We start from the raw sequence: 12,359 nt of genomic DNA, 5'->3' as shown, positions 1-12,359 counted from the left end.
ATACACCGAAACCTCAATTTTCTTCTGCACTATACACTGATGCATTGTCCGCAGCCCCAAAAATGCGTGGCTCTATGTCCGCAAGGGAATCAAAGTAAAGGGTCAGGTGGGAATTCTGAACGTTGAGAATTTTCACCAGCATAGAGTAAATGCAATAAAATTTGTGCTTAACCACATACTCCCTGTTTCATAATACATGTCCACTTTTGAATAAATTACGCATATTAAGAAAAACTAACTTTCTTAGAGAACATTCATTTATTATTATATTTATTGTATTGACTAAGTATAATATATGGTAGATATTTGATCTAGGTTAAATAACTTGATAAGATGTGGTATAAACCTCTTCTTGGAAATACAAATTTTGACTACATTTCATTGAAAATAGAAATGGACAAGTAATTTGAAACACTTTTTTGTCCTCAATAGTGGACATGTAATATGAAACAGAGAGGGAGTATGACAGAACGGGTTGTCTATCCTGTGTCGCCCTCAGGCTCAGGGCACAGATTAACCTGTCATAATTATTCTATTTTTCTGCAATATGTACTCTCTTTCTTCTCCTTTTCACGTGACATTAATTATAATTTTTTATTATTATGTTTTCTTCTTTAACCACATAACTAATGTATTTGACTTTATTATTTTTACAAATTATATTCTAAAAAATAGTATTCATAAATTATACACAAGTTAAAATTTTATTAAATAATAACTATATATTTACTTTTGATTTATGTTTCAAAATTTTATATTTATAATTAAATATAATTTATTTTAAAGAATGTCAACATAAAATAAATTTTTATCAAATTTTTATGACATCTTTTAATTAATTTCGTCCCACAAATAATAACGAGGCCCCCCTGCATAGACATTAATTTTCTAATTAAAATTATCCAATTTGATATTTAATAAAAAAAATTAGTTAGAAGGTATTTTAATTAGAAAATTAATGTATATGCAAAAGGGCCTCGTTATTAATTGTGGGACGAAATTAATTAAAAGTTGTCATATAAAATTTGATAAAAAAATTTATTTTATGTGGACATTTTTTAAAATAAAATAACATTTTATTATAAATATAAAATTTTGAAAGATAAATCAAAAGTGAATATATATTTAGTATTTAATAAAATTTTAATTTGTATATAATTTATAAATAATATTTTTCTGAATATAATATGTAAAAAGAATAAAGTATGTGGTTAGAAGAAAACACAACAATTAAGAAATATTAATTTATTGTTTCACGTGAAAAATAAGGAGAGAGAGGATAGTTGTTGACTTGTTGCAGAAAAAAAAAAGTAAAAATTTGTCCCTATTTATCTGTCCATTTATACTTTCAAAACTAATTTAATGATAGTTTTTCAAATATATCTCCATAATTTCAATTTTCAAGGCTTGAGTTATTTAAAACTTGGTTGAATTCATGTTTTCAAGACATAAAGTAGGGGTATTTCACCATTTTCAAGATATTAATTAGAGGTATTTAATGAAAAAGTTTATACAATCAATTATTCCTTGGTATGTGTTTTTTTTTTCCAAAATGGACAGATAAAAAAGGACGGAGGGAGTACAACCCGATATCCGAATCACAGAGGTACCAACTGAAACACAAAAAAAAAAAAAGACAGAGGTTGACATCCCAAGGGCTAATATCGGCCGTCCCGCGGAGCCTTTATTACCTGCCCGTTTTATTTACACGCACCCTGCTGGCAGTTCCACTACTCTTTGGTAAATAGGAGAACAAATTTTCGAGTCCATCAGATTATTAAAAAAGAACTTGTTTTTGATCAAGATCTTGTTAGCACTAAAAAGAGGAACAACTACAAATGATTATACTCTCCCGTTCGCACAAATACTTCATCAAAGTTCGACAAAAGATTTTGGTCCCGGACGTGTTCTTCTTGGAAATAAGTCATTAATCTCTGAATTAAGTACCTAAATTTGTAAGTTTTTCTAAAGATAAGTAACTTTTGTTTTCGAAAATAATGAATATTATGTATTAAATGTTAATTAGAAAAATGTTATATAAATGTGAGACTTTTTTTAAGATAAATCATCATTTTCATTAAAAAAGCCCGACATATCCTTTATTTACAGATTAACCCCGCCTAGCAAATTACAAATTTCATTTTAAAATTAAAAGAATACATTGAAAACACCTATCCTTATGGTATGGGACGGCTCTTTGCTTGCAATGGCTTCACAAGAATCAACGCTAGAGTTGAGCGATCAGACTGGAAAGCAGACATTCATCCCAGATGAATTGCCTCATTTTGGCTTGCATAACTCGAGTTGCAGCACTCGCACCAGAACTCAATATCATCTTGATGATAAATCCTCCTCCTAATATTTTGAAATTTGAGAAAAATTAATCATTTAATATGATATTAGAGTTACACCGAAAACTTTTCTCAAATCGAGATATGATACGGGAGGCAGTTGGACACCACAAAAGTTGTACAGACTGATCTCATATCGAGCCATCTATTTTTACCAATCTGGACGAAGTACAAAGATTAAGAAACTTTTTGTTCGATTGTAACCTTTGCATAGTCAGCACGTTGTTTTCTACAATATACACTGTCGTGACTTACTTTAAACCTGTCCTAAGCGCGGGACAACACAGCGTTTGGATCAAGGGTTCGGTGAGATGTATAAACTAATCATCTGAGTTGCACGGAACTTTCTCAGAGCCCATAAAGGGTTTACGTTACCCGATACGACTTTGGGCTACTTTTAGAAATGCTTGAACAACTACTGTAATACTATTCACCTTAGTCAACAATTGCTACCTGCAGCTCTTTTGAATTTTTGCGGGACATAACAAATTTGTAAAAACCTGCTACAATTCTATCCATTTATAAATAGAATATATAATATGCAGACACTTGGACTACTTGGAGTATATTATGAGCCGGACATGAAACTTTCAGATATTCCCACTAGTTTCATGTTGAGTGATTTCCTGAGCTTCTCTATCTTTTAATGTATTTTTTTCATAACAATAATCTAGGACCATCTTAAAATATTAGATGAACATATTACGTAGTATGATATTAGCTGATTTTAAAGAGTTCGGATTTCGAGTTTGTCGAGTTTGATCAGTACTGCACTCCAATCCTATTTGATTTAATTGGTTTGTTTCTGTTCTAAAACTGATTTTAAAGAATTATGAGGTTTCGAGTTTGAGTACTGCACTCCCATTTTATTTAGTTTAATTGGTCTATATTTCTTCTAACGGTACGACTGGAAAAAATGTTACATTTTTTTGATGGTATCTCCTCGTCAATCTATTTCTTTTCAATCAGAAGACAGAAAGAAAGAAATGTTACATTCTCCGATCGTATCTCTTCGTGGAAAAGTATTCATATTAATGATAACAAGAACATGCATCTACTTCAGCTGAGAACTAGCTAATTCTTGAACGGAGTCCTTAATCTTTCATTATAAATCTGATTACAAACTAATATATTGAGCTTATAATATAATCCACCTTCAATATTTCTAATATATAACATGAGGGTTAATACAAATAATTTTTCACATGGCATTTCTAACACACGATAGATTTTGTTTGCAACATAAATGCCAAAGTAGATCAAGGAATCTTACTTTAGTTTAACATGCACATAATGTAATGTAATCGCATTAAGACAATAACACGCATTGTACGTCCTTGTTTAAAATTGTCATTAGGTGAGTCATTAAAAATTTGGAGCAGCCCTAGAGTGGACACCAACTCACCATTGGACAACTTTTTGACCCTCTGAGTCTCCACACGTTTTACCATTTTTTGTTCTTGCAGATCACTATAAATACACTATCCTTGCTTGCTCTAAATCACACAAACAACTTATAACAACACATTACAAGCTCAAATGGATTCTTTCCTTAACAAATTTTCTGTTCTAGTGCTTCTTCTACTTGTCACGCCTTTGGCATTGGCACAAACGAGGGTAGGGTTTTATTCTAAGTCATGTCCGAGAGCGGAATCTATTGTTCAAGCCACCGTTAAGAAACATGTCAAGTCCAATTCTGCGGTTGCTCCGGGATTGCTTAGAATGGTCTTCCATGATTGTTTCGTTCATGGTTGCGATGCTTCGATTCTTATCAATGGCAGCAATGCTGAGAGAACGGCTAGGCCAAATCTTCTGCTGAGAGGATATGATGTGATTGATGATGCCAAAACACAACTAGAGGCAGCATGCCCCGGAGTTGTGTCGTGTGCTGATATTCTTGCTCTTGCTGCTCGCGACGCTACGGTTGAAGTAAGATCACTGTTCCCTTTGTTGTTTATAACTTTATGTTGACAGTGATATGAGAACATTTTTTTTCTGAGAACAGTGAGAAATATTGTCGGCACTTCTTACAACGTGCAAAACAATTATTTTGGAAAATTTTCACTTTTTGAATATTGTATATTGTTTTATAACGAATAATAGTATTCTCACTATTTTTAGGCCTAAAGCTGTTCTCCACTGAGCACGACCCTTAACATAATATATTATTACATAATTTGATAGAAAAGATATACATGAATGTTGGAGCTTCCCAGTGAAAAGTGTAACTCCCAGGCTCAAAAGTATTTAAGGAAGTAGTTTGTTGCAACAATCATCTGTCAGATAGTACTCTAACCCTGTGTGTTGCATGCAGGTCGGTGCATTGACTTACCGCGTGCCAACTGGACGCAGAGATGGACGAGTCTCATTAGCATCTGATACCTCCAATTTGCCGAGTTTCACAGATTCAGTCACTGTTCAGAGGAAGAAATTCTCAGACGTAGGTCTCAGCGCTCAAGATCTTGTCACTCTTGTTGGTAAGAGATACTAAATTTTATATTCTCATGACATGCATACTATATATTGAATTAATCTCACACGTATATTCACATGCATTGCAGGAGGACACACTATTGGAACCGTTGCATGCCAATTCGTAAGTTACAGACTATACAACTTCAAAAACACTAGCGGTGCGGATCCAACAATCAATTCCAAATTCCTTCCTACACTCCAATCTCTTTGCCCGCAAAATGGTGATGGAAACAAACGAATCCCGTTAGATTATGGAAGTGGCGACAATTTTGATCATTCGTTCTTCAAAAATGTACGAGATGGACGGGGAATTCTGGAATCAGATCAGAGCTTGTGGCAGGACGGTACAACAAAGAATTATGCACAGAGATTTATGGGTATTAGAGGATTGGCTGGACTGACTCTGAATGTTGAGTTTGGAAAGGCCATGATCAAAATGACGAATGTTGGAGTGAAGACGGGGAGTGCCGGTGAAATTCGCAAAATTTGTTCAGCAATTAATTAAAAAGGATGTAGAATTTGGGGGGTTTTCCAAAACCCTACTTTTTTTTAAACAATAACAATTTGAAACTTGAGTAGGGAAGGTTATGTAATATAAGCATGCAATTCCATTTATCAGTCGCAAAATAGTGCTCCCCTCCTTTTACATCTTATTCGAATTTGTCCATGTAATTTAAAATATTTAAATATATTTAAATTTTCCATTTCGTAAATCAACAAAAGTGCATAGTTTATATTTTTGTTGAGAATTTTTTTTTTGACATAACAATTAAAATGAGATATTTAAACATCATAAATTATGTGAAATAATTGGAAGGAATTAATTATAAAATGGCGCGAAATATGTGTTTTTATCATTTAGTTATGATTTAATTATAGCTGTCTTTGCGGTTTGCCGGTTTGAATAGAACTTTCTGGAGAAATTTATTTAGCTAGAGTATTAAATAAGCTGTCATTTTACAAACACAAGGAGCCCACAGAAAAGAAACGATTAAACCGAATGCTGTACGTTTGTCATGTACTACTAACTCGCGCAATCTGAAACATTTCAGAAAATTGAGTTAGATATGCGGGAGGTAGAATGTGCAGGCGCAGCAGATCAGAGTCAACGGATAATTTGATCGGCATTGATAAGGTTTTAGCAGGAGTTTGGTTTGCAAGGAACTGGAAAGTCTTGCAAGAGAATGAAACTGAGTCGAGTACATGTTTTGGAGATGAACTCTAAACAGATTATGGATTGGCAGGAAGCAAATAAGAAAAATATGATGTCTAGATTGCATTCGAATTGTGATGCGTGATAAATAGGCCAGTTTGTTGGGTGAAGGTAGCAAGCTGGACAAGTGTGTTAAAAGCCCAAACATATGGTGTCTTAATTAGAGCATCTCCGATGGTTGGCACCCTTCGAGGGGTGTCAATTTTGACACATAATTCAAAATATTATTTTTTATATTCTCATTCTTCCAAATCATTTCTAGCATCCTTATTTCAAAATACACTCCAATGGTTGGCACTCCAAAATGTCAACTTTATTCATTGAGATAATATTCTATGTATTATTGGGACCACAAATCTATATTTTATGTATTATTGGGACTACAAAAGAAGTTGGCACCCTACTTTATGGGTTGCCAACTTTTGGCACCCCAAAGCCAACTCATTTGGCACCCCAATAGCACTCCAACATCTCCAATGGGGGTGCTAACGAGAGTGCCGGTCTATGTCATGCCACATAGCATTGGCACCACTCTTGGCACCTCCCATTGGAGATGCTCTCCAATGGGGGTGCTAACTAAGATTGCTTAAAATGACACATCATCAAAAGTACTATTATTTTATCTTCTCTCTCTTTATTTGTACTTTTGGCAACTCTTACATAAAAATTTGCTCCAATGGTTGGCAACCAAAGTTGCCACATTAAATAAAACAAATATAAGTGTAAAAATATAGGGAACTATATGCTTTAGGATATACACACTTTTTTCCATTTTAGGAGGGTGTCAAAAGTTGGCAACTTTACTTGGCACCCTTTCCACTCCAATGAAGAGCCAACAAGAGTACCATGCCACGTCATGCCACATGGCACTTTGGCATTCTTTTTAGCACCTCCATTGGAGTTGCTCTTAGTAGCTCTTCACTGGATTCAAGAACTCTAACTTAAGCACCTTATCGTCAAGAGTGCTTTACAGACAGTTTGGTTGAATTTATGACTTAATAAGACTTATATGATAAGCTGGGATTTTAACATATCTATTTAGATAATTTTGAGTTATTAATGACTTATAAGTTATTAAAGATATAATAATGAAAATAAAAGTGAATTCTAAATAATTTATGTCTTATGAATAATTTTTATCAAAAAAAATTCTAAAATATTAATTCACTGAAAAAATACCAAAACCTAATTTCAGACTTTAAGTCAATTTTGGATTTAATTCTAATTTTAAGTTGATTCTGACTTATTATATAAATAATTATTTTTCAGATTAAAGTTGAAAACAACTTTGAAATAGTTGTTTAGGCTACCTTTCTGGACCTAATAGTATACGATATTTTTTTTTAATCTTATAATATCAATGACTAACCCAGTAATCATTGATTTCTGTATATATCGATATATACAAATTAAAATAATTTTGATTTTAAGAATTTGATATTCAAATACTGAAAAATTGATATAAAATAAAATATAATGAAAAGACATTATAATTTTGTGATCGATCGGTTTAATTAAAAAATTAATTTTAATTTATCACTACAAATTTAACCCTAGATAGATATTCTAATTATAAGTTATGAAGTCATGCACTATCACAAACTAAAGAGAACAGGAAAGGAGGGGTTTATGGCGTTTAAGTTGGACATGGCTAAGGCTATGACAAGATTGAGTGGAGTTATTCACTTATTTGAGTGCTATTCTACTAAAACTGGGATTTCATGAATGGTGGGGCATCTGGTGATGCAATGTGTCTGTTCAGTCAAATATACGGTGGTGCATAGAATGAAGGAGATGGGGCCAATTATACCAGGCCGGGGTATACGACAAGCGCTACAACAAATAAAGTCATTTATAAGTTATAGTAACAGATAACTTATGAGGGACCACGCGTATAAAGTTACTATGGATTAGTAGAGTTCCGTCTTAAATTGTTACGACGAAAAACGAATCCGTTGTAAGCTTTTTATATATTTTAATATTTTTTCAATTGAAAAAATCAAATAATTATAATACTAGAGTACGATGTCATAAGTTTTTTATAAATATTTTTTCAAATGAAAAATAAGGGAGAAGTGCCGGATCCAAGGACGGCGCTGTTTTTTAGATACGAATTTCTGTCGTAAGTACCCGATTTTATTGTAGTGAAGGTGAGCTGATGACGCCCGTCGCCCCTTACTTTTTCATACTACGTGCATATAGTCTGTCAGCCTTACTCCGTAAACATTTTTTAGGCATTTAACATGAAACTCTCCATGAACATTATATGTCAAAACTCAAAAGCAACTCAGCTCATGTTTTCATCTATTATCACAGCTAAGAAAAATTGCCATATAAAGTGACAAAAAAAAATAATAGATATACATTCTACCATACACACAAATAATATACCTATAGCATCAGAGAGAAATCGTCCTCGATACCTATAGTCCGTGTTGGTTTTGCTGTCGGACACAATGACTGGTTTAACTAAAAAGTAAGCAAAAAAACCATGTGATGGAGTAGAAAAATATGTAATCGTGAATAAGATGTCCTGCAAAACTCAGCAAATAAAATATTTAAGGTGAAATATATATATAACATTTTAAAATTTTCAAATGAAATAGTAATATTTTTGAAATATAATTTGTGAATTAAAATGTCTGACAATAATTTTCTATCGAACATGAATAATCTTTAGAAAACTTTAATGAAATAGCTGTTGCGTAAAAGCTGACTTATGAACAGAGAAGACGAAGACAAGTTTTTGATTAATATCTTTTGTGATCAAAAGAATGATGCAGGGTTCAGATTGAAATTTGTCCTCCCAAAATCTGTCGATGATTAAAAATATATTCAGTAGAATCATTTAAAGACAATATATTTTGTGTTTTAATTCCATCTAAATTAAATATGAGGAGTTCTGTGTTTTATGCAAAAATTTGTATTTTTGCACAAGAGGTATCGAAAACTAACTGGAATAATTACTTCTTAAACTCTTTAATTTATTCTCACACTCTTTTACGAAACCGCTATTTGATTATCACGGCACGTAGATTTTGAGAACAGTCATATACAGCATGCGGTTTTTGCCTCCCTGATAGACATATAGCTCGATCTTATTATTTTATTCGACGTTTGGTTTCTAATACATATTTTTAAATATTCTGACTAGATAACTAAAAATAATTCAAAATTTTAATTTTCAGAATAAAAATATATAATCAATATCATAATTGGCAAAAATATAATAAAAATAATTATATTATCAGATCACTTCACCAGAAAATACGTGTGAAAAATTAAAATGTTAAATAAAACAAATTGAGGGAGTAAAGTAGAAGGCTTGACAAAGAATAGTTAAATACTAGTGCAGGAAGTTTCATGATAATGCAGAGTAAGTTATTCGCGACCCCACACGCATTGCTTTGACTCTTTTGAAAACTTTTGCTGAACCCCGAGTCAATAGTTTCCACCTTCTCTTTTAGTAATTTTTAGTTTTTTAATCATGGAATGCATGCATGTCAGTGTTAGCGGAGTATTTGACACCCTAACAACTTTGTAATAGAAAACATGTTTACGCTATCCATTTGGAGTACTAATACTCCACACAAAATTAAGTTTGCAACAGCTTCGCCATTACTTTAGTTTCCTTGATAGAACGTAACATCAAGGTATTCGCCTGCGTATGCGTTTCACACTTATTTAAGCTTCTTTTCCGGTTCCCACTTCACCATTTTCCGCAAGCACAATGATTTACAACATTTCAAATATAGTTTTGTAAAACTAATTTCAAATTATGTTTCAAGAGTTGTAATATTAGGCTTACACACAAACACACAATTATGTTGTGTTTAGTTGGAGTGGATGTAATAGAATAAAATGAGTATAAATTAAAAAAAAAATGATAGAGATATTATTTATACATGTATGCAGTGTTACAGAAATCGAGAATCGGACTTAATCGGTTGAGCTACCGATTCAGGGATTAATCGGAAATCGGAGATTAATCGCAAGGATTAATCGGAGTGAAAATCGGTTTTGTTTTTATATTAAAATATTATTTAATATTTAGTTATTATTATATTAGCTATTTAGTAACTAATATCTTTACCATATTCATAAACTCTATAATAAACCATACTTAAAGTAATATAGTATTTTAATTTTAATAATTTATCATATATACTTCGATTAAGGAATATATATAAGGATTAATCGGATTTAAAAAATCGAATCGGTGGCCGACCTTGCAGGGGATTTATCGGTTAAATCGGGGATTTTTAGAATACTGCATGTACGATGATTTAAGACCGTAAAATGAATTTCGAGTAAGTCCATAATTGTTGGAATTTTGAATATCTAATCAATAATTATTACTCTATAATTTACAAGAAGGAATTAGTTTCTGAGCAAACTTTTATGTATATATGAGGTAAATGCCAAAATATTAATCCACTGAGTACGTGTCTGAGAAAATCTGACATAAATTGAACTTAAACTATGCAACCGCATGTATGAACATTCATTTGACTCTTCTATCAATCAACGAATCAAACAACTTGGGCAGCCCGAGAGTGGACTACAACTCACCAGTGGACAACTTTTCCAATCCGTTGCCACGTATTTTTCATTGACCCTGGTTCTCTCTGGTCTCCACACGTTTAGCCCATTTTAGCACTTTTATGTCCCTATAAATACACCACCTTCGTTTCCTCTAAACACACAATCAATTTATAACAACACATAACAAACTCAAATGGATTCTTTCCTTAGCAAACTCTCTATTCTATTTGTTCTTCTAGTCGCCACACCCTTAGCTCTAGCTCAGACTAGGGTCGGCTTCTATTCCACCTCTTGTCCCAGAGCGGAATCCATCGTTCAAGCCACCGTTAAGAAACATGTTAACTCCGATTCCACTGTTGCCCCCGGACTGCTCAGAATGGTCTTCCATGATTGCTTCGTTCATGGTTGCGATGCTTCGATTCTTATCGATGGCAGCAATGCTGAGAAAACCGCTAGGCCAAATCTTCTGCTGAGAGGATATGAAGTGATTGAGGATGCCAAAACACAGCTAGAGGCAGCATGCCCCGGAGTCGTGTCGTGTGCTGATATTCTTGCTCTTGCTGCTCGTGATGCCACAGTAGAAGTAAGATAAATGTTTCGAATGTGCTATATATGATTTTAACCAAAAAATTCAAATAATTTATGCTATTTCGAAGTAGGATCATTGTTATATCAGCATCTCATTGTTCTTATGTTTTCACATGCAGGTCGGTGCACTGACTTATCGCGTGCCTACTGGCCGGAGAGACGGACGAGTGTCATTGGCGTCCGACACCGCCAATTTGCCGAGTTTCACAGACTCAGTCGCGGTCCAGAAGAAAAAATTTGCAGATGTTGGTCTAAGCGCTCAAGATCTTGTTACCCTTGTTGGTAAGCAATAAGCCAATATTACATACGTTTATCAGACATCCGAAATTTTTCTATCTGCATGCATGCAACATTCTAAACCATATAGTACAAAAATGTGTTGCAGGAGGACACACTATTGGAACAGTGGCTTGCCAATTCGTGAGCTACAGATTATACAACTTCACAAACTCCGGGGGTGCTGATCCTACCATCGATCCCTCGTTCCTTCCTACACTCCAATCGCTTTGCCCTAAAAATGGCGATGGAAATAAACGTATCGCTTTGGACTACGGGAGCGGTAACAATTTTGATCGTTCTTTCTTCAAAAATGTTCGAGATGGACGGGGAATTCTGGAGTCAGATCAGAGCTTGTGGCAGGACAGTACAACGAGGAACTTTGCGCAGAGATTTATGGGTATCAGAGGCTTGGCTGGATTGACTTTGAACGTCGAATTCGGAAAATCTATGATTAAAATGACGAATATTGGGGTGAACACTGGGACGGCCGGGGAAATTCGAAAGGTCTGTTCAAGAGTTAATTAGAGTCGAACTTTGATATTCCAGTTCTAGAGTTATGAAAACTTGAGTAGGCGGATGCAAAATAAGCCTGCAGTTGTAAAAGCTTCCACGAACAGCAAAGAAAGTTCATTTACAAACAAACACGTATTGTTTGAGTTATATATAAAGAGTATAAAGCGTCTTCAAGAACTAAGAAACAGATGTTTTTCATGTACAATATATATATATTTTTATATTAGGAATGGTCACTTAATGAAATACAATTTATACTTTGCTTGCTGGGCCATATTTATAATTTCCATTTCTTTTATCATTTTAGTTCAGATTATCTTTAGTTAGAGATCTAATCATGTACTTATAATTAAAATTTTACTTCTTGTACTATTATTCCAACATGATCACATAAA

At 33.5% G+C, this 12,359-nt stretch overlaps 2 protein-coding genes across 2 annotated transcripts; both read left to right on the top strand.

Moving 5' to 3' along the window:
- The first annotated feature begins 3,848 nt into the window (after positions 1-3,848).
- Positions 3,849-5,539, top strand: LOC108201603 (peroxidase N1-like). Its single transcript, XM_017369895.2, has 3 exons — positions 3,849-4,280; positions 4,666-4,828; positions 4,913-5,539. Exons 1-3 carry the CDS (start codon positions 3,891-3,893, stop codon positions 5,329-5,331), a joined length of 972 nt encoding a protein of 323 aa, XP_017225384.1. The 5' UTR covers positions 3,849-3,890; the 3' UTR covers positions 5,332-5,539.
- A 5,201-nt stretch (positions 5,540-10,740) lies between these two features.
- Positions 10,741-12,238, top strand: LOC108201586 (peroxidase N1-like). Its single transcript, XM_017369879.2, has 3 exons — positions 10,741-11,167; positions 11,292-11,454; positions 11,558-12,238. The coding sequence occupies exons 1-3, from the start codon at positions 10,778-10,780 to the stop codon at positions 11,974-11,976; spliced, it is 972 nt and encodes a 323-aa protein (XP_017225368.1). The 5' UTR covers positions 10,741-10,777; the 3' UTR covers positions 11,977-12,238.
- The last annotated feature ends 121 nt before the right edge of the window (positions 12,239-12,359 follow it).

The sequence above is a fragment of the Daucus carota genome, chromosome 1, assembly GCF_001625215.2.
Source record: "Daucus carota subsp. sativus chromosome 1, DH1 v3.0, whole genome shotgun sequence".
NCBI lineage: Eukaryota > Viridiplantae > Streptophyta > Magnoliopsida > Apiales > Apiaceae > Daucus > Daucus carota.
The sequence above is the reverse complement of the archived record's forward strand: the minus strand, read 5'-3'. Positions and strand labels throughout refer to the sequence as shown.